At 28.8% G+C, this 24,460-nt stretch overlaps 1 protein-coding gene and 1 long non-coding RNA gene across 3 annotated transcripts; both read left to right on the top strand.

Annotated features, from left to right (window-relative positions):
* Positions 1 to 4,513: 4,513 nt before the first annotated feature.
* Positions 4,514 to 7,300, top strand: LOC114128901 (uncharacterized). The gene is made up of 5 exons (XR_003592791.2): positions 4,514 to 5,232; positions 5,635 to 5,869; positions 5,952 to 6,132; positions 6,704 to 6,947; positions 7,022 to 7,300. It is a non-coding gene; the product is annotated as an uncharacterized LOC114128901 (long non-coding RNA).
* Positions 7,301 to 10,404: 3,104 nt separating this feature from the next.
* LOC114128896 (dynein axonemal intermediate chain 4-like) lies at positions 10,405 to 20,980 on the top strand. Of its 2 annotated transcripts, none has more exons than XM_050207862.1 (6): positions 10,405 to 10,617; positions 12,459 to 12,967; positions 13,535 to 14,161; positions 14,868 to 15,111; positions 15,209 to 15,674; positions 20,540 to 20,980. In XM_050207862.1, the coding sequence occupies exons 2-6, from the start codon at positions 12,465 to 12,467 to the stop codon at positions 20,875 to 20,877; spliced, it is 2,178 nt and encodes a 725-aa protein (XP_050063819.1). In that variant the 5' UTR covers positions 10,405 to 10,617; positions 12,459 to 12,464; the 3' UTR covers positions 20,878 to 20,980. The 2 variants fall into 2 exon arrangements, with proteins under 2 accessions (XP_050063819.1, XP_050063818.1); XM_050207861.1 differs by having other exon boundaries at positions 12,463 to 12,967.
* Positions 20,981 to 24,460: the final 3,480 nt, after the last annotated feature.

The following is a 24,460-nucleotide window of genomic DNA, read 5'->3' on the forward strand; positions in this document are numbered from 1 at the left end:
ATTTATTTTATTGTTAATAAAAGGAAAAACCAATAAAAAATTAATTTATGTATAAAATACTTAACAATTTATGTATAGTATCATATTTATATATTGTGTTTTATTTAATTGATGAGCTTAGTTCCTGAAAAGATTTATAGCAGTAAAGGAGCTACAGCAAATGTATTTGGTGTTTTTGGTCTTATTTTGGCATTAGCTGTTATTGTTTTAAAGTACACACTACACATGTCTTGTTTTAACGTGGTAATGTTACGTATGTACTTTGGTAGCTCGCAATTATTATTGACAATAGTTTGATTTATAATAACCAAATATACTTTAAAAATGTCTCATTAAAATATAAACATATTTATTTAATAAAGTAAGTAGTTATCATCTTCGACTAGACCAATTGGCTTCCAATTGGCAACCAATTGGTTCCGCTCTAATGAACGTCAAAAGTGACGAAACGGTTGTTGTAATAATCACGTCTTGAGAGTCCAGTTGTTGTAGCACTATCACTATTTTCTGTTGTGTTTTTACTACTGTACATAGGTGCTATCGACTTTGATATTAAAGTTTTTGTCATTGGCACCATTTCAATGACTGGAGGTTCTATCACTTCAATTCCCAGATTCGTAAACTCCTTAAAAAACCTCTAAAACAAATTAGCAATTGTTAGGTCCTCTTATTTTGTTACGTATCACCTGAGACATTATCTGTGACATTTTTTTTGAAAAATAATTCACCTCGGCGAGTTCTTCAAAATTTGTCTAGAACTTTTTCTGTCATTTATTTTATCCATCCATTGTCTTAACGGTAATTCAACAACGATATTAAATTTTCTAATTTCTTCTATAAATTTTGATATTATAGACCAGGGATTGGCAACTCAAAAGTTACTAGAGAGTCAATTTTTTGAAAATTAAAATTTAGCGCTAGCGGACCAGAGAACATAGTAAGCAAAAAAAAATGATGTCATTCAAAATATACATGTTAATTTGCATTTATTTTGCTAATAATAAATAAATGGTCATTCTCTCATAAAGTTTTAAAAGTTCTGTTTTAATCATCAATTTTACGATTTTTTTGCGGACATTATAAAGCACTACAAAAACACGAAAATAATAAATTCAACGACAGCATGACACGAATGTACAAACAGTTATAATGGTTAAAAGCTATACGTGTGTATACACTATTTTATGACATTTAGACATTTAACGAAGTTCAATACCAGATAACAGTATTATTATATGGATAAAATAGACTATATACATAGTTTATAGAATATAGAGTATAGTCAATAAACTTTTAAATGTCATTTGGAAATGTAGGACGGGCCAGATAAAAAGGGCTCGTGTGACGGATGCCCGGATGCGTCACGCAGGCAGACAGTTGCCCACCCTTGTTATACACCAAAAATTAATAAAAAAAATTGTAAAATAAAATATAAAAAGTAAGTGTCCTTCTTGAAATATCTTTATCTGTTATATGAAACAAATTATGTACTTGAAATGTATTTTTTTGAATCATAGCGCACGTAAGATGAACTCTGCATTGAAATCCAGGCCCTATTAATGATATTATTATTATTTTTTATAAACTAACCTAAATCATAAAATCAATTGTAAAATAAAAAAAAATAATTATCATTTTGAGCATGTAACAGATTGAATCTGATCTTTGAGGACACATTTACGTGTATAATTTATTACATTTTGGTCGAATTTTTTTTTTGAGTTTAAATAAAAATAATCTTAGATAATATAAACACAAATATTTTTATGATTTTTCAATTATAGAATTACTTGCAAATTTTGGTGATTATGACATAACTCGTAAAAATTAGAACTATAAACGTTTATAAAAAAAATTGTGACAAACGATTTTTGATTTATTTTACCAACAATAAGAACAGCTCATAAGGAACCTTGTATTAAGTTTTCAAGTTTTTTTGAGTACCCAATATTTTTTATTGACACATCAAAAAAAAAAAAACGTCGGCAAGTGGTTACCGCTCTGCTGTACATTAGGGGATGGGGTGGACCTCGGACTAGGGTAGGTTAAATTTGAATGCAATGATATATGTATCATTGTATACGAAAAACGATTCTGAACGGAGATGATTTGTCAGTCTAGAATATTTAAAGTTAGATATAAATACAAACAACTTTATGAATTTTGAACTACAAAATAATTTGCAAATATTCATGATTTTGACGAATTTTTGTCGAAATTTGAACTTCAAATGCTAATCAAAAAAAATTATGCGTATGTATTCTTATAATTTTTTTATCGCTATAAGAATAACTTATGAGGAACTTTTTATTAATTTTTCAAATATTTTGACTCCGCCAAAAAAATTTTATCGACACTTCAAAAAAAAATTCTTAGGAAAATTGAAAATTTCATTTGTCTATAAATAGCTCAAAAAAGTCAAAATATTTTGAAAATCAAATCACGTAAAGAAAATGACAATCTAAATAACTGGTAAAATTTTCAAGTATTTACGACTTATACTTTTTGAATAATAACAAATATTTTAAATCGTTATCGTTACGCGATTTCGTAAAAATTTAAAATTCAAACGCACTTAAAATTTTTCCTATAATGATGCTTCAAGTTTTCTTTATAGATACTTAAAGAAAAACCCATGGAAAACTTAGTGTTGTATTTTTAACCTTAAGTTATAAACACAAAACATTTTATGATTTTTCAACTTCAAAATTACTTGCAAATTTTCGCGTTTTCGACAGATTTCGTAAAAATTTGAACTATTAACGCTTATAAAAAAAAATTGTCAAAAAAAGTCAAAAATTTTTAAAAATTTAACTGTATATAGATAACACTAACATAAACATTTGGCGAACATTTCAAGTATTTACAGTGATTAGTTTTTGAATTACAACCATATAAAAAAATCGATTCGGTCGAAAACTGGTTTTGCGTAAAAATTCCCGTTTTTCCGTCATTTTTTTTTTTTTTGTTTTTCTCGATTTTTTTGAAAACTGTTGGAAAATGTTTAATTTTTACCTCTATAATGCACCAAGGATATTCACTTTTCCATCGGAAACCACTCCCGAAGTTTGAAATTGAAGCATTATTTCGACTAGTTATGCTGTACAAATACACAAAAAAAAAAACATACATCATCATTGTAAAATCAATACATTCATCACTCTGTTTAGAATCTAAAATTGGCTGTGGAAAACAAAATCAAAGATAAAAACCATTAGTATTTTTTTATAATTTTTGATTTTGTAAAATTTTAAACTTAAGATAAATTTACTTTATTTGGCCAACACACACTTAATTTGTTTTATAATTGTTGTAAACCAAACTTATGGAAAATCTTGTTTTTTAATTTTCAATTTGTAACTATTTATACAACATTTTTTATAAACATTTAACTTTTAAATTTAAAACTGTAAAATTTACATAAGCTCAGTTTTTTATATTGGCGTTTAAAGTTCAAACATAAACAAAAATTCATCAAAATCATGAATATTTGAAAATTATTTTGTAGTTAAAAATGTATAAAAATGTTGTGTAAGTAGCTAAGAATTGAAAATTCGATACAGGATTTTTCATAAATTTGGCTTAAAGAAATCGAGCTTTATCAAATTAAAAAAACTTATCTTAAGTTTAAATTTTTACGAAATTAAAATTTCCGCTTAAAATAACGATTTACTATCAAACAATTTTAGGTGAATAAAACTAATGGTTTAAACCATTTATTATACATATTATACTCCCACACTTCTATACTAACTACATAAGGTACTCCTATATTATATATATTAATTAGTGAAGCCCCTGTATCCGTAAATTCGTCGGTTAGCAAAACGTTACATTTTTTGTACAAAATGTTATTAGGAATAACATCTTTTTAATGGTAAATGATTTATAAAAAGTATTTTTTTTTTTAAACAAACGGTTTAGAAATCATAAAATACAATACCTACAACACAATTAATATTTATCAAATAAAATATCATAATAACATGATGCTAACCGAAAAACGTGGATTTAAGCCTTCAACTAATAAATAGTAAGAGTTCGCTATCTTGTTCTAAATAGAAATCTGTGATTATACTACCTATGTATAAACAACAACAATAATATAACTTATAAAACATCAACAATAGAATGTTTATGATCAATATTAAAATTTAAAATGTATAGGACTAATGAAAGTCTATTACTATTAAATCTATTTAATTGAATTTTGATACCGCTCAATAAATATTAGGAATTATTTTATTTTATTTATACATTTTTCTTCAAAAAAGTTTATGTTTCATAAAATGTAATATTGTAACAATTATCATGTTTTGAATATAATTTACACAGGTATCGTATCATTTGTTTAATGGACACAAAAAACTTTAATGTATTAAACATAGTTATTTTTTTTTGATTGAATAATAATATAACATTATAGAATTATTTTTTTATCTACTGTTTTCTCGGTAGATCACACTCTTTACTAATGCCCAACAGGCAACAATAATAATTTATAATCATTGATAAATATATCAACGATATAATAGAATATTATACCTAAGTTTGGATGCATAGACCTTATACTATAATAATTACTAATAGACTGGCCTTGCCTATAGACTGTAGAGGAGTAGCTGTAGTAGTAACCGGTCAGACACTCAGACATACCTACTCACGATTTAAAATCGTAGACATAGGTACTGCAGTAATGTACAATATAATGAAATCACTAGACACATCAGTGTTGTCATTATATTTAAATAATAATATTAACATTGTGAGGTCACAAATCACACGCGAAGAACGCCTTTTCTCTAACCGCTCTACTTGAGTACGTGACTACGTATACGAAAGGCCAGTCAATTAGTCTATGATGATGACCATGAAGACTATAATATTCTAATCTTGACGATGACGACAATACAATAAAGTGATACACTGATAACTACTGTAAATGATAATAATCATAGATAATAATGTCTTTAATATCTATGATAATAACAGACAATTAATACTCGCGCTTAAATGAACAAAATAAAAAACCATGACAAATTAAATTTAATTTGTCATGTAAAAAACAATTATATTCTTAAAATTTTTGAGACAGTACCTGATCGCCTAAAGTATGTTTCAAATCCTTATCTCATGGCCATTCGCCACTTCGCTAGTCAAAATTATGAACAAGTATGAGCAACCTCGAATAGTTGTTGTGAAGCAGAGGTGAAATACTGAAATAAATAAATGGTAAGAATATTTCAGTGAATTTTTATTGTTTTGTTAGTTTCTAATGAACGATATTTTATCGTCGTCATCGATTATTATAGGTATACAGTTGTACATTTTGATCTTGTGATACTAATATACGCGGACGCAGATGGCACCGTATCTTATCACAACTCACTATGTTTAATTTCCTCCTTAATATTTTTTTATATGTTTAAGCTTAACCAGGACCGGCTCAAGTGTTTAAACACACCTAAGCAAACTTGAGTTTTGCCGCCCCTTACATACTACATCAAACATTTTTTTTTATCTATAATACAAAAATATTAAATGTCGTCCTAGGCGTGGGCCTATGTCGCCTACTCCTTGAGCTGAGCCTGAACCTAACATTTTTAATACATACATGTATTTTATTTATTATAGAATATCAGAGCACGTAGAAGTATTACGTTATACTCAAAGTGTTCAGACAAATACCAACACCACTAACAGAAACACCCAGCAGCTACCACAGTAATAACTATAGCCGTAATCCCGCACTTGCTGTCAAATGAAGAATACATTTTTTATGCCGATTATGATTTCAAACACTAAGGAACAGCAAAATTCAATAAATAATTAGAGACTAGACTGTCTTTAATATAATAACAATACAGAGGTAAGTATATATGATCAGCAATAAAATTAACTGTAGAGACATGATAAAACACAAACTAACCATCATATTCTACTTTAAATAGTGAATAGAAAAAGCTAGATAATTCTAGGACAACACCTACAACAGTAGAGCAGAAATCGATTTAATATCAAGCAGAATACATCAATAAGCACACAAGCCGTTGAACAGGGAACACCTCCTGGGTGGAAGACAGCGCCGAGGCTTTAAACAGAATTTTATTTTATTCTTTTGATACATAACATGTAAGATTAGCCTTAAAAATTGTGTAATAACGTTATATCCATAATACCTATGTCCCTATTAGATTTTATCATAATTATGTTTAGAAATACACAAAGTCAATTTTTATTTTGCTAAAAAAATATTAGTTATCATCTCACACATTTGACATTATAACCATTAGAATCAAAATTTAATGTAAACTATTTTTTTTTAAAATAGTGTAGTGTGTAGAATATAAATACACAATTTTTATTTTGCTTATAAAAAACTCAGTTTTCATTTCATACATTTGAAATTATAACCATTAGAATTAGCATTTAATGATTAGTAAAGAATAAAGATATTATTAGTAATATATAATATGTCCCATTAAAATTGTTGTTAAACCAAAAACTCTTCATTTCTTAGTTATGTCCAATGACGCACCATTTAACTTTTTATTTTTCTAATAAAAAACTCAGTTTTCATTTTAAAATTTTAAAACCGCTACCATTAGAATTAGAATTTAATGGTAAACTATTGTTTCCTTATTATTATTTACATTTTTAAGCCTAACATTTTTAATACCTACATGTATTGTATTTATTATAGAACATCAGAGCACGTAGAAGTATTGCGTTATACTCAAAGTGTTCAGACAAATACCAACATCACTAACAGAAACACCTAGCAACTACCACAGTAATAACTATAGCCTTAATCCCGCACATGCTGTCAAATGAGGAATATGAGGAATAATTTTTTTAGGCCGGTTATGATTTCAAACACTAAGGAATGGCAAAATTCAATAAATAATTAAGGACTAGACCGTCTTTAATATAATAATAATACTGAGGTATATATGATCGGCAATAAAATTAACTGTAGGAATGTGAGTAAACACAAACTAACCATAATATTTTATTTTAGATAGTAAATAGAAACAGCTGGATAAGTAGAAATTGAGGTAACAGCTAATCGAGGAGCACATATCAATATGTACACACGTCATTGAATAAGGAAACCCAGCACGGTGGAAGACAGCGTCGAGGCGATAAACAGAATATTCTTTTATTCTTTTGATACATAACACTTAAAATTACTCCTAACAGTTTTATAATAATTCTATACACATAATAATATGTCCCTAATAGATTTTATCATTATATTATGTTTGGAAATAAACAATGTCAATTTTTATTTTGCTAATTTTTTATTAACTTTATTTAACTCAGTTTTCATCTCACACTTTTGAAACTAAACCATTTGAATCAGAAATTAATGTTATGTAATGAAAATATTACTTTAAAATTAATGTTTTAATGTTATAATTTTTAAATATCCTTAGTTAGAAAAGAAAATACACACATATATAATTATTATAAAAATTACTTTTATATCATTAAAATATTAATATTTTAATTAATTATACTTATTATAACAATATACTTATTGTTAAAAGACAATTTACTTTTCATAGGTACTCAGATATGTGTTTAGTTATAGTAAAATACTATTTATTATTATTGCAACTAATAATTATGTTGTTTATATTATCTTTTGTCAATTCACATTATAATCATCATTCAATAAGTCATAATATACATAAATTAAGAACAAACTGAGTCAAAACAAATGAATTTTAATTTTAATTTAACTTATATCGCATAATATTTCTTGCAAATAATGTTAATATATTCAATCAATAAGTAATACTAGTAAGAAATATTACTAACTTTTTCTCTAAATTTATAATACGAGTATACTTACAGCGATTCTATTTGTATTTTGTAAGTGGTTGACATTGGACAATAACATAATTTGCATAGTTTTCCTATTCTGTACAATTTTGTACATTCATTATTTAAATAATAACAATAGCTCTTTTTCCACTGAATCTTTTATAGAAGCAGAAGAAAAAGTCCTTACTGCACAATACATATTAGACATATCTGAGGGTTCTTAATTTTCAAAATAACGTAATAGCAAAGGACAATTGATTCGATAAAAGTAAATGTTGAAATTGATACGATATTTTTGTGATAAAATATATTTATTTTTAATAAGTATATTATTATGGATTTAAAAATAGTAGGTAGGTTAAGTATAATATAAACCAATTTAAATGTGAAATCTGAATAGGTCACTTTAATATAATATAAAATTAAAAAGTGCAAAATTAGTACTGGTGATATTATGTAGGAATTCAAAATTCAAAACTAAAATTTATAAAACAAAAGATACATCGACAAAAGTACAATCATCATCATCAGAATTAGAATCAGATTACAATACCTATATCAAACTTCTGTAAGCACTTTATTATATTTCAATTAAATTATGTAATCTACCTACTTACCTAAATATGAGATTTTTTCAAGTTAATTTGTATATTGATATTAATGATACTATTTTAATAGTTTTTTTGCGTGTAAGGATAATTATTTATAATAAAGATTTTTATTTATTGCAATTAATATTGCTGGTTATGATTCTGACAAGGATAAGGAATATATTCCAGATCTACAAAGTAAAAACTAGTTACCTAATAAATGAAAAATTCGATGAGGAAATGATAATTATTAATAGTTTTTTAACACCCAAAGGTTAAATCAATTGAAAATAATGAAATAATGTATCACGTGTTGTTGAAAACAATATTAAAAACGGTAGGTATGCTTGGTACCTACTTATATGGTTTTTTTAAGTATTATTTTACATCCTTTTTATATTTATGTAATATAATATTATTTTTATAATAAATCATTATTCCTGATTTTCAATCATGTATCTTAAATCTTAATACTAACAAAAAGTTGTCATCTATTTTAAAAAATTTAGCTCTTCCATCTACTTCAGTTGATAACAGTAAGTAATATTTTTTTTCAATTTTAGTAATTTCTAAAAACAAATATGATTAATTCACATTAAGAAAAATATTTTATTCAACTATATAGTACATATAATAACATTGTTTGTATTTTTTGGCTATACTGAAATAATATTTTGAACTATTTAGCTTATTTAAAAGTTGAAGTCACCAACATTTCTGACACCCAATAAGAAATAATTCAGGTGATTAACAATTCAAGCTCAGCTAATATCAGTACTTTTAATTCTTGTGAGATGAATTATTTTGTAACTGCTGGCCCAGTACCGAACCATGACTAGTTAAACAGTTTAGAAAAAACTACAAGCTAATGAACAAGATTTTAAGAACAAAATTGGAAGTTAAATTATGCTATATTGGTTGATTCTTTTAATGGAGAACATTTATTATTTCAAAAAATATTAAGATCTTTGAAAATAATTTTAATAGGTATAATTAATAATAAAAAAAAAACAATTTTAATTGCAGCATTTATTTTTAATTTCTTATTCAAAAGCAGATTAATTTTTGGAGTAAGTATTTGATTATATAATAATTTAATTTTAGATAAGTTATTTGTGAGCTATAAGTATTTAAAGTTATAACTAATAAGTAATAATTAATAGAATACACGCGTCAAATTTGATTTTTAAATATTTAAGTACCTACTTCGAACAATACTGCTTCGAAATATGAAATTAACTATGTACCTATTTAAAAAAATTAAAAATGATATTTCGATTTTGGTAGTCTAAATGGGACTAATCACTTAAAGACAGATATACATACTACATAATTACTGATCTAGAGATATGTATTTTGCGAGAGCACGAAGAGACGAATAACAATCTCACACAGCTAGGCTCTTATAGATTCCGAATGCTTTGCTGCGTATTTACACTAATTTGCAAGTTGGAATCGTCCGTCTGCTGATACTGTGATAATGCCATTGACGACGCCTTTCAAATAGTTACCGTTTCCAATGCTTGATAAAGCAGACGTACATAGTTAACTCAACAGCATCACAGAGAACCTCAGTGAGGCCTAAAATAGTGGAAATTTGCATCATAAATTATCCATGAAATCATGTGAGAGAAAGAAAATGAAACGCTTAGTTAATCTTTTATGTATTATACATATTGAAAGCAACTTTTGAGGGGATAAAGCTTCTCAATTATTATGACTCCCCCTAAATAATTAATATATCCTTAATTGTAATTATTTTCTTGATAAACTATGTTGGCTTTGGGGAGGTGTGAAATTACAATGACTGTACCTACCACCCCAGTTTTCAGTTTAAATAAAAAAAAAGATTAGGTTAGATCATGTACAGTACCTATAACTATTAAAATTCAGCGAATTAAATATTGTATTTTGTTAGTTCACTTTATACACTCGTTCAATAAGAACTGAATTACTAGTAACCATAACAACTGTATTGTGTTAATTATTTATTATTTAACACCACAAAAAAAAAAAAATGACGACTCGAACGACGAAGATCTTGAAAACGCTTGCATAAGCCTATTGATTATTCACGAATGAAATGTTCACCAATGATTTGATTATATACAGACAGTTACATACATGCGTAAAGCTCGCTCTCTTGGTTTGAGCGAATATCTATACATTAATAATATTGAAAATCGCCAAATCGGTAATATTAAAAATAATATATTATTGTATTAGTTGTCATGTATTATTAGAGTTTTAATCTTGAATATTACAAACTTAAGGAATGACTGAATTTAATGTCAAACAATTGCTGAATGTATACGAATTATCCTTTGTTTAATTTTACCAATTGTCTTATAAGTTAAATAAATTATAATTATAATCATATTTTACATTACTGTCAAAATATTAGTTTTTATGGTTTTTTTAAAAATATTTTACGCACTTTCTACAAAAAAAAAAAAAAAACATAATAAATGATGGTAATTAAAGTAAACAAACTTTCAAAATATAAATATAATCTACCGAATTAAAAAAAATATGTATATATTAATATAATAAAATTATAAATTATTTATTTTATTCAAAATTACTATAACATAATAGTCATATGTTATAATGTATATGATAGGAGAATGCAGGATATCTACTTAATAATTAATATTAAATTAATTAAACCGAGAAGGAGGTATTTAAATCTCAATGTGTGACAAGACTGTAAGACGACTTTCCATTTTAGATATTCTATCCAAATCAATTTATAATATTTGATTTTAAGATCTAAGTGGCTAAGTCCTTTACATTTTTTTGTCAGGTGATATGAAAATATTTTAAATATGTATCATATTTTGTAACTTAAAAACACTAAATAGTGAGCGTAATATTCATTGAAATAGTAACATGTGCCTATTGTACCTGAACATATACTAAAGTAGACTAATATTATGTTTGTGTACATTGAAAATTGATTAAAAAATAAACTATATTTTTTTTAAAACGAACAGCTATAACATTTTCATATTAAACTCATCAAAATATTGTTCAGTTTTACTATAATTTCCTATTTAGAAGTTTAAAAACAGCTTACTCTTAATATTTGACTAATAATTTAGATTAAATTTATGACAAAAATCATACATTTTGTTATAAAGTCATTAGGTTAAATTAGGAATATTATTTACAAGGCTTGCTAGTTTTTCCTGTTTTTGTAATAAAAAGTATCATTTCTTAGTTACTACACGCTTAAAGTATATGCCCGTGATCTTTCGAGTTTTTTGTCATAGTAAATGACATTTTCATTATGTAGCGAGCCGCGTTATATTCACAAAAATCAACTCAACAAACCTACACAAAAAAAATTTCATTTCATTAATCATAATAAAAAAAAAAATCAAATAGTATCAATCCCAAAAAAACTCCCAAATAAGAAGAATATAATTATAATTATATTATAATTTATCGAAAAATCTAGTTTTTTTTTTTATTATTTTCACACTGTATAATAGTAATTTTATTTTATTTCTGTTAATAAGAACTGTAGAAGTTTTTATAAAACGTCCAAGTATAAAAGGTAAAGCAGTTATTAAATAATTTAAATTATAAGTGTTAGATAAACATCTATTTTTTGTTACGTATAGGCGTACATGATATTATGATATTACCATGAATAATATTAATTTTCCTTAACAAAATTTTTCATATCGTTTACACATTTGAGTTTATGTTATATGTTATCATTTTAAAGTACCTACCTATCTATTTTTTGTATTTAATTAATTACCACAATACTTCAATAGTTAAAGTGTATAATGAGTATCTATATAGTTTAAACGAACCAGTAGTGTTTATAATACCATTAATAAAAATAATGTTTAGGTAGGTATAATGTGTGTATAATATTATATATTATAATACATATATAAACATGATATTAATCATGTGCAACATGTATAATAGTTAAGTAGTATAAAACAAAACCAATTTTAATCGTACTGTTTAATGACATAATTAATAATTAATATTATTAAAATGTAACACTGGTAGATAGATATGAAAAAGTCAAGACAAAATAAATCTAATGATGAAATAGCCCTAAAATTAGTGGTTACGTCAAATGAAAATGATTCATATTGTTCTTCGATCGAAAATCAACTGCTTCATCGATACGAGTTTTATCTAGGGGACATAAATGTGACACCTCAAGAACCAATTCATATTAAATATAAAACCATACAATCTAATGATGACTTGTTGGATCAACCAATTGTATCAAAGATATGGACTACTACTCACGTAGAACAGGAACCAGAACCAGAAGATCACTTCGATACTTTTCGTCACCTCAGCATTAAATCGCTTGATAATTTACTTGACAATATATTTACCAAACGACAATATCACAATGGAGAAATTTCGAAAGAACATAAATACGACGTTGGGCCAAATTTTCTGTTACCAAAAAATAATACTAGTAATGACAATTATGAGATTGAAATTATTGAGAGTCCACCGTTTAACATTTTGAACGTACCAAGCAGTGTTACTATAAAAGGGTAAGGTTATAAAAAATATAATCTTAATTATTTACTAGTTAGGTTTTCATTTGAATTTCATGACGAAGTTTCCAGAAAATCACACTAAATTATAAATTAACTAGACAGTTATAGAATAATTTTACAAGAGTGTACACTGTACAGTGTACATGACCTACTTTCCGGTACTTACGTTTTAATTAAAAATGTATAACATTTATCAATAATAAATCTTGGTTACAATAATTACTTGACTAAATTCATTAAAATATATTATAAATAAACCATTATGAAACATTTACTGTTTGTGGACACAGTACCACGAACCTATAGTAGTGGTATAATTATATGTATTGAAATTTGTAACTAACAGAAATTAAGCATTAAAGTCCATAAAATATAGGCTATATATTCTAGGTACTTTATGCTTGATGAGAATTAAATAATTTGTTCTTTAATTTATACTTCTATGAATGTTTGTAATACAAGCAATGCTTACAATATTTTTATGTACAAAAATAAAAATTCGTAACTATGTCTTACAATGCTGTTCATTAACAGTTTTATAATCGAATTTCGTTATTTCAGAGATGGAGATTACGAAAGATTACAAAAACTAAAAGAAATTTATCTAAATAATCTAGCAAAATCACGCGACAAGGTCGATAATATCTCACAAACAATCAATTCTCTTATGGAACGTGAACATGTGGAATGTCAAACCTCGAATGACATTACGTTTTCGGCTGGTACTCAGGTCCACGATTTTAACATAATAGACGCTTACAATAAGATAGACGAGAAACAAAACGTAATCACGTCACCAACCATCGCAGAAGTATCTAATGACATGGAAAATTATGATACTGACGAGGAGACAGAAAAATCTTCTTCCGTAACGACAATGTTTTTAGAACGAATATTGGCACAAAACTCGTTGGACGTCAAATTATTTTGGTCAAATGATCTAGAAATGACGAATCACAGTAATGAATTACCAGGGCAACAAATAGCTTTTGATCTTAAGTACTGTTTTACACTAAAATTGTTTGGTGATGCGGATAAAGGCATAGCCGTAAGATGCATGCATTGGAACGAGACAGAAAAGCAGTTGCTGGCGGTTGTCTACAGCAAGTTGATGTACACAGATTACACCGGTAAGCAATACGCATCCGTCGCCGTGTGGAGTACAAAAAATCAGCATACTCCTGAAAGGTAAAAATCAAATATTTGACATACGTGGTAATGTATTGTTTTTTTGTATTGTTAAATCAATATTAGGTATATTATTATACACAGTGCTTGACGTCGAAAGCAAAAAATTACGAAATTGTGACTTGCAAACATTTTATTATTTTGATTTTTTCAAAATTATATTACACTACTCACTATACTCACTCAATTAATAAATGTATTCTTCGTCAAAGAGGACGTCATATCTGCACATGTTGTCTCCGTCAGTCAGTCAATATAGCAAATTAAGTTCAGCAGAATCTATTTTATAGTGTTAGCTTTAATATTACAGTCAATTTACCTATTATCAAACTTAAATGTAATAAGACTTTTATTAATACTATTATCTTTAAGTTTTGATAATAGGTAAATCGACTTTAATATAAAAGGAAGCTGCTCTTAAAATGGATTCTTTTTAATTCAAATATGCTACAGTGCTTTGCGGTAAGACGATACACGGCTCACGCTGATATGATGTTCTCTTAACAAACGTATACGACATTCCTAACTGGATACCTGTTCGTGTGATCTACTTAAAAAAGATAAACGGATACACTAATATATCTAAAATATAAGTAAAGCTTTAACTGCCCCCTTCCTTCATATCGTGAGCACCGATTATACCAGACAGTTTTTAATTTTCATCTTTGATAAGTAAACACGTCCAATAATGTTTAATCGGTTTTAGATTTTACGAATTCAATACAACAGCTATTACGTGCATTAAGTTCTCCACCGTATCACCAAATCAACTTGCCATAGGATTCGACTGTGGGAAAATATTGATAATCGATGTTTCAAAAAAATCACTTAACATATTGTTTCAAACGTCCACGGAGCTATCGTTAGAAACCACCACAATTTCAGAGTTATTTTGGACCATCAACATTGAAAACAAAAAAATACCTTATGAGATAAAATCCGAATGTCTAGTTAGTATATAATAATACAAATAATGATAGTTAGTTGTAAACGTCTACATAATAGTATTAGGCTTATTAATTCGACTTGTACTTGATTCATATATAGATGGCGTGCAATACGATTGGTTGTATTTCACGTTATTATTTTTTACGCTGTAAGTTTGTGGAACAATTAATTATGAAACTATCGCATATTATGATACAAGATGACCACCCAGAGAAAAATTTAGACGGAAGTAAAACGTTCAAACCAGGTTTTCGCATAACTAAATTTATCGAACTTAATCAAAACGCGGATTTGATTGGCACTGCGGACGGTCTCGTCTACTCGTTTTCATACGACGATTTGATGACTCGTCCGAAAAAATTTGTTTCTCACTTCGGAATAATCAAATCTCTGGAAAAATCGCCATTTTCTCAAGATGTATATTTAACAACTGGTTGTGACTGTAACATAAACATTTGGATTGGTGGTTATTTTCTTGAACCAGTAATAATTTTAAGTACCGGTAAACAAATCGAAAAAGCTATTTGGAGTCGGACACGTTCAACAATTATAGCATCTATTATCGGTAATACACAATACCATTAGCCAGTTATATAAATAAAAGTTTAGATAACAATAAGATAATTATAAAAGTTAAGATTAAAGGCGTAAGCGGAGCGACGCTTTTAAAGGTACCTAAATACTTATTTTATTAATAAGTATTAACGTTTTTGAAAATATTTTATTTTTTATTTTCATCGTTAGAATTTGTAGGTCTTTCTTAAAAGTCGGCATATATTTTTAATTGTATATTCAGAAACGCATCTTATTTTGCTGTGGATTTAAATACATACAATATTGAATAAGCTATAAATAGGTACTTAAATCTCGGATTCAAACGTACTAATTACCACAAAATATGCACTAAGTGTCGTGTATCACTATGTGTCAAATGTTTGTGTCGAGAGTGTCCTTTCTATACCTTCCATACCTCAAGTAGTCTCAACAAAATGTCTTTGTTGAAGCCGTACAAACGTAATAATAAAGACGTCGCCGCTGCCGGCTGATTGCACACACACGCACGCACACAAAAACATATTATCGTTATATTATTTATGTTATTGTTTTTATTTTTGTATTCAATTGTCTCGTTGTGGATATTAAAATATAATATTATATTATGTAGATGAACAGATTAGCACAGCCGCTCAATAATATTATTAAGTCCTCTCTCCAGCGTTGACGCATAATATAATATGATATAAGTATGTAACGCCTCTCATAATCGCCGTCGGTCATTTTTTATACTTGGATTGTATTTTGTGTGCCACAATTATTCTTATATAGTACCATATTATTGTTTTAAAGGCGCTAATCGCCACGTTTATTATTTTATTTATATTTTGTACGTTTGTCACAAATCGGCGTATTTATTTAGGTATTTATTCATATTTCGTTCATCGTATTATCGTCATTATTTGTTTCGTTTCTGGTGAGCGTAAATCACCGCGAGCTTGTAATGTAATTATTGTTAATTGCTATTATAGCATAGGTATCAGCTGGCCTGCAGCAGAGTGCCGATAATCGGTGAGTTTTACTATTATTATATCGGTCGTGCCGAACCGTCAATTTAAACTATACATTTTTTTCTGTCGGGCCAAAAGGACCGTAAATTATTATTATTTTCGTCAAATTATATAATCGTTATTATTATTTCATCTGAACAACCATTTTTTGCATCAGTTACCTAATAATTATTGTTCTCTAGTTTTAAGTCACTATACACACATATTATACACATTTACACAGGTCGGTCGGTGTGTGCGAGCGCTACGAAGTACGAAGTAGTTGGTGACCGGGCGCGCGTACTTATTAATAATATTATACGTTCCCGGCCCGTACATATCGTATTATCGGTACAAATGGGTTTTATTCTTCGAAATATTTATCGATATCGCTGAATACTCTATCCGTTCTCGTCTTATCGAGTATTTGGTATGGCTATAAAAGCACCCGAACTACGTTTGTTCTTTGGTCCTATGCCTATGTAAAGATTAAAATATGTTCATAATGCGTAGACTCAAGGTTGTTCGTCAGTCCGCATTCGTCGAGTTATTTTATAATCAATGATATTACCCGATTAGATGGTATATTTTTGATTTGCCTTTTAAACGCTTTTTTTTTTTATTTATTATATTGCCTTCAAATCCGAACTCTACTTATTAGTTATCGTGAGTAAAACGCTATTGAGTGCCTACAATATTATAGTAATATTGCAAGGGGATTTCAATTTAATTTGAGATAACAAATATTCGAGATAGCCGAGTTCGACATAACAAGAAAATCTGTACGGCACGGTCGGCACGTTATAATATCTTATGGTATTTATAACCGATAAGAAACTATCCAAATAATATTGTCATATTGGAATCTATTCATACAATAATTTCATTAGTTTTCCCGTTCCCGTCATATTATACGGTTGATGGTAGTGTGTGTATCGTAGTCGTTACGAAACAGTTGAACATTTGAAAGTCTTGTGCGATTTAGTGAATATTAAGTTGTTTCGACATTATTAGTTCAATTTTTTATTTTAAAATTATAATATTATAAAAAATGTCATTAATAAAGTGTTATATTTGTAACAAGACTCGAAGTAACTTGGTTGAAGTTAAACAAAAGGTTTTAATAAGTGCGATAAAAGCTAGTCAAATGCGCGGTGGCAATAAGTTTAATAATTTTAGTGGCACGGTAATGGTACACGTAGAATGTAGAAAATCGTACACACGTAAAAGTAGCATCATAAAAGTGACTTAAAAACAAGCTAGTGCTTCTACTGCATCTAATAAGGCAGTGCCTATTACACGTATTAAAAATAAAGTACGGTCATCTCATCAGTCGCTTAAACTAAAATCAAAGTGCCTTTTTTGTTTTGATATTATACCACACATTTTTTCTGGTATTCAAAAGAAAAAACCTGTTCAGAATAGACAGATTGTGTGTACAGTGACTAGTTTAAATGTAACCGCATATGCGAATTCTCCGGGCATGCATCGCGTGCTTAAGAATACAAACATAATTAGTATAAAATAATACAAACATTATTTTGTCATCAATAATAATATATTACGTATTTAAAAACATCCTAATGTTTAACAAAACTGTCATCTAGACGGATGAAATTATTATTGATCGTAACATTTGTTAAGAGGTCGTCGCACTCGCATGTGTTGTCTCCGTCTTACACACCTGTGATATAGACAAAACGTGTTAACGCAGTCTGAACTAACATACGCTCTATAGTTACAGCTCGTTCAATAATTTACTTAGAAGGAATGTGATTAATTCTGTTGAAAGGATAGATATTAAACTATGCCTCCTCGAAGAGATTTTTTGATCGATTTAATACATCAACCAATATTCAAGCTTAACAATGTCAGTTTTTTGTATTTTTTCCATCCATGTAAAAAATAAACCAAAAAATTTTTAAAAAAAAAACTCATCGAGGATGCATAGTTTAAGTAATGATCTTTCTAATGGAGTTAAAACCACGTTTCTACGGTATCTGTGCGTTGTGTCGTGAGCATGCCATAGCTGTGTGCGCAAGTTAGGTATACAACGCTTGTTATTGCTGTGAAATATTGTTTATTCCGGGACTAGCTCTACCAGGCCGCGATACTAACAACCCAGGGCATGCTCAACGTGATGCGTTTCGCCAATGATTAATATAATTTACGTGTACGAGTGTGTGACAATTGTATTAATTTTTATTGATTTATAAATAAATACAAATTTCTGTATAGTTTATCAACTATAAATTAAATAGAATTATAAATTATAATGTATTATGATAAATGAGCATGTCCATACTTTGGAATCAGCATTCGCCACTGAATGTAGGTCATTTTATAATTGCACAAGCAAAAAAAAAACAAAATGACTTACGGGGTAAAGATGTTGAAAAACGTTTGGTTAATGAAATTGATGTTGTAGCACTTGATGTTTTTTTTTTATCACAAACACTGTTATGTTCATTTTTTCAAATCATCTTTTAGTGGCAATTTAAAAAGAGGCCGTAAAATGAGAGTATTATGATAGTTATGGAAAAAATATACTTTTATTTTAAAAAACAGTGAGGAATGTCAATTTTCGATTGAAAATAATATATTGTCTTGCATTGATAATGAATATGTACCCAATATCAAAACTAGTCGCGCGAAATTACTTGAAAAATATGGTGAAAATACCGTTATAAGTTTTGCAAACAAAAAAACTACAACCGTATGTTTCGAGGTACAACCGATTACTGACTGATTGACGTATGTGTGCAATGTAGAAAATAACTGTTAATGTAGTGAAATGTTTTATATTATAATAGTATATTAAAATAATAAATAATGGCTAAAAACTACTACAAACAATAATCCGTAGTATGTATCAGTGTGAAAAGCTTTATCTTTTTCCTGGCTGGGTAATTCCTCTGTGGCAGCGGTTCCCAACCTGAGGGTAATTACAAGGGGTAAAACACAAATTTTTAAGGGGGTAAAGACTATATTTTTATGAACTTTATATTTATAATAATTAACTCTGCATCAGTCATGTATAATCCAACAGTAAAAGTAATTGTAATAATATAATTGTTGTTAATAGTCTTGGGATAGTTTTAGATTAGGTACATTATCTTATGTCCTAATGCCACTTATAATTGTATTACTTTCAAATAATATTTATATATTGTTTCTGTTATTTTTTGGGAGGGAGGGGTAATTCTTAATATCTAACCTGATTTATGGGTTAAAGTCTCAAAAAGGTTGGGAACCGCTGCTCTATGGGAAGCCGGTTGTGTGGAATGCGATGACGTCAATCGTCGTTTATCGTTTATCCGCCATAATTGGTGTTGTGCGAGAAGCGTTAGTACCACAAACCTTTGGTTAGGTAAACAGACACCAAATGCAAAATTAAATGTATCATACAATTAGTCAGATTTTATTAGACCAAATAACTAATATTAATTGCACGCTCACTCATTATGGTCGGTAGATATATTATCGTATATAAAAACATCTGAATTCTTGATTGGTTTTCGAGCAAGGTTGATGAAATATTATAGAATGTCTATTTATACTTCAATTATATTTATCCAAACTTATTTTATACATAAAATAAGTTATTAACTACGTAACACAACGTGTCTACAAAATAACCGGACCGAATTTAAATTAATTGTAAATTTTATTCTTCAGAAGAATAAAATAAGACAGTGTGACACTCTGACAAGACTGGTTTTATTCATAAACTTTTTGTTCTAAGTTGTTAATTTGAGTTTAGTCCAATTCATCCTTGGTCACAACATATTTTATGAAGCATAATATTATTTTATAAATTCTTAGTCGTTAACATATAATATTTGCAGTGTAATGATAGTGTCAATCAATGTGTTGTGTTTTACAGACAACTGTATACACATTTGGGATATAAGTGTGACGAAATATGATCCAATATTTGTACAAAAAATGCCAAATCCACATCAAAAGTGTTCCGACATACAGTTTTCACCGGACGGTAACCATTTGTGCGTGTCCGATATAAGCGGAAAAGTCATGGTGTACGTTTTGTCGAACATTTCACCACCCGATGAGTACGAAGAACATTACAATTTAGTGTATGTCATTGCAAAAATTATATACGGTAAAAAAAATTTCTCCGACGTGCTGATTAAAAAAAATAAGGAGTTCGCCCAAGCATTTAATACAGTGGATTTCGAAAGATATGGACGTAAATTTTCCTAGCTATATTTTTACAGGAAACTATTCTCAAGTTATTAGTACTATAATATTGTCAATAACTTCCATATTACATATTGCATACCTCAAAATGTGATTTATTTTTATGTTATTTTTCATAAATTCTATGTTGGTCATTCAAATTTTAATTTTAATTTTTCTAGCTGTCGTATTTGTCGTATACTCGTATGTAAAGGTATGTAAAATTGACATTTTCATTTGTGAAAAAAATTTAAAAAGCAATTAGTATAAAAATTGAGACTAAATAAATTATTGAAAATTCTGACACAATAAAATGTTCTTTTTAATTGTATATAAAATGACCAAACGAGTTATGAATTTATGACAGGCTGTATTGAAAAGTTGTAATTTTCAAAAATTTCAGTCACACGATCTTTCGTTCTATACAATTGGATGAATTTGATCGAGAGATCTTTCGATAATGGCAATATCTTGATTATTAATATTTCAAATGATTATTTCGATTATGAAAATGTCTCCATAACTAATGACTCGATATCGAAATCATTCGACTATGCCTAAGACTAGTTTTCGTTGAACCTAGGGGTTTTACAATATTTTACTCGGGAAGGCATATTGTAGAAGTCCTGTAGGAAATTTGCCACCGGGTGCGAGACAGCCACACTTCTAGTTTCGTTTGGCTGCACTATAATGGGTATTACGTTTGTAAGGGTTCCGTAGTTGTAAATTTCACAAGTCTGGTTGTCAAAAAAACGACAGTTATGATTACACAAATGAACCGAATACACTCAGTGTGGCAGGCAAATCCTATGCCGCTGGCTGTCGCGCCGGTAAGGGATGGTTGGTGTATCGATGGGAGTACTGACTAGCTCGGTCGCTCGGTATTTTTATTATTCACGGCGGTCGTCGTCAATGGATCGCTTTCATCGGTTGCGACGGTCTTCGTGTATAGTTTCCTTGAATTCCAGGTGTTTGAATACGCACCGGAATGTCTGAGAGGTCGGAGATTGAATGGGTCATGGGTGAACGACGTAGGTTTTAGATGTCGTCATTGGCACAACTAGAGGGTGAACAGAGGACTTGTGCACCCCCAAGTTCAAAATGTGCACCCCCCAAAAATAAAACACATTTTCTAAAAAATATTGCAGTTATCATAATGTATATAAAGAAAAATAATTGCCTCTTTGCTTTTATGTTCCCGGCTATACCTAATATACGTACAATATACATATATATTTTATAAACTACATCAGGGGTGGCCAAACAATCGATCGCGGACAATTTCAAAGTCGATTCTGTTAGAATTTAATTTTTAAGGCCACGCGTCCTATATGTTTCTTAATAATTATAGTTATACAATAATAAAAAAAATTTCTATGGAAGTCGATTCTCAAAGGTGAAGTATATTTTTAGAAGATCGTAACCAAAAAAAGTTTGGCCATCCCTTTAATATATAGTCTTATTTAATAATGTACTAATAAATAGCAAGTTTTGACTAATACCGTTTATATGGGTCGCATAAACGTAGTTATTCATATTTCATGGAACAAAAATCATAATTTTGAAAATTTATATTTATTTTAAAAATAACTTTGTGATAAAGAATTTTTTATTTTTTTGGCTAAAAATTGAACTATTGACAGAACAAAATAATATAACTCTTGATATACATACTTGACGTACGTATAATACAAATAAGTAAAAAATAGAGGACACTTTATCAATAGAATCATCTATTGATTCTTTTTTATAAATCAATATAATGTGAGTCACTAATAACTATATAGTTTGAAATTAATTTTCAATATATCAATAACTTCTCCTACTTGTGAACATAACAAATTGTTTGGAAAGCCAATAAATTTAAAATAAATATAATTTTTATTCCAGAAAAATCATGTTAAAATAAGTAGTTTTGATAATTAAATTTTGTAAACCTCAATTGTATTATCAATATTAAAATAAAGTATGTACATTAACTTTAGCAGTTATTGTTTTTATAATAATAGTGGTATATTATTATAAGTGTTTTTATTATTAGAGTGTTATGAGAAAGCAAAGTCTTACACTTTTTTACAGTTCTTCACTGTATTCACTGCTCCCAATGACGAAACTCCGGAACTAGTACCTTCACCATCGTGTCATGACTTGATTCTTGAATCAGTGGTGATTTATTTTTGGCTCTTCGCACTTTCCTGGGCGATCCATGATGTTGGACGGATGATCGTTCGTCTTGCATTGCGTCTTATATACATTTATTTATGAAATTTCATGTTCGACGTAAGATTGCCGTTTTAGGCGATCGGGTTTTCTTCCGTATCAAATTAGTTATTATAATTTCTTTCTTTTTCTGGCGTTGCGCGCGTCCTCCATCCATTTAATAATGTACCAATGTTTTTCGCCAATCGATGGCTTTTCATCTTACTTATGCTCTTGTTCCACCTCTTTTTGTTGGTCCTCCATGTCTGCAGGTTTACTTATGGTGATGAACTGTTGATCGTTCGTGTTTTGTTGCGTAGTATATACATTTTTTTTATGAAATTTCTTGTTTGACGTAAGAACGGCTAATATTGTGTGCGGATGTCCTGGACCGTATTTAAAAAAACTGTTGAAATATTTTTCAGATTTTCAATATTTTCTCGTTTTTCTTCGTTTCTTCGGCGTTTTTTTTCTTTCTTCACTGTATTCACTGCTCGCAATGACGAAACTCCGGAAGTAAAAGCTTTGCCATCGTGTCATGACTTGATTCTTGAATCAGTGGTGATTTATTTTTGGCTCTTCGTACTTTCCTGGGCGATCCATGATGTTGGACGGATGATCGTTCGTCTTGCATTGGGTCTTATATACATTTATTTATGAAATTTCTTGTTCGACGTAAGATTGCCGTTTTAGGCGATCGGGTTTTCTTCCGTATCAAATTAGTTATTATAATTTCTTTCTTTTTCTGGCGTTGCGCGCGTCCTCCATCCATTTAATAATGTACCAATGTTTTTCGCCAATCGATGGCTTTTCATCTTCCTTATGCTCTTGTTCCACCTTTTTTTGTTGGTCCTCCATGTCTGCAGGTTTACTCATGGTGATGAACTGTTGATCGTTCGTGTTTTGTTGCGTCGTATATACATTTTTTTTATGAAATTTCTTGTTTGACGTAAGAACGGCTAATATTGTGTGCGGATGTCCTGGACCGTATTTAAAAAAACTGTTGAAATATTTTTCCGATTTTCAATATTTTCTCGTTTTTCTTCGTTTCTTCGGCGTTTTTTTTCTTTCTTCACTGTATTCACTGCTCGCAATGACGAAACTCCGGAAGTAAAAGCTTTGCCATCGTGTCATGACTTGATTCTTGAATCAGTGGTGATTTATTTTTGGCTCTTCGTACTTTCCTGGGCGATCCATGATGTTGGACGGATGATCGTTCGTCTTGCATTGCGTCTTATATACATTTATTTATGAAATTTCTTGTTCGACGTAAGATTGCCGTTTTAGGAGATCGGGTTTTCTTCCGTATCAAATTAGTTATTATAATTTCTTTCTTTTTCTGGCGTTGCGCGCGTCCTCCATCCATTTAATAATGTACCAATGTTTTTCGCCAATCGATAGCTTTTCA

This window comes from Aphis gossypii, chromosome X (genome assembly GCF_020184175.1).
Source record: "Aphis gossypii isolate Hap1 chromosome X, ASM2018417v2, whole genome shotgun sequence".
NCBI classification, from domain to species: domain Eukaryota; kingdom Metazoa; phylum Arthropoda; class Insecta; order Hemiptera; family Aphididae; genus Aphis; species Aphis gossypii.

Bases quoted from the DNA above. Each gene is read 5' to 3' on its own strand.
- LOC114128896 (XM_050207861.1), top strand. From the start codon at position 10,548: ATGCGTAAAGCTCGCTCTCTTGGTTTGAGCGAATATCTATACATTAAT. The intron at 12,968-13,534 runs GTAAGGTTATAA...TCGTTATTTCAG, and splicing joins AGCAGTGTTACTATAAAAGG to AGATGGAGATTACGAAAGAT. The intron at 15,675-20,539 runs GTAATACACAAT...TGTGTTTTACAG, and splicing joins AATTATAGCATCTATTATCG to ACAACTGTATACACATTTGG.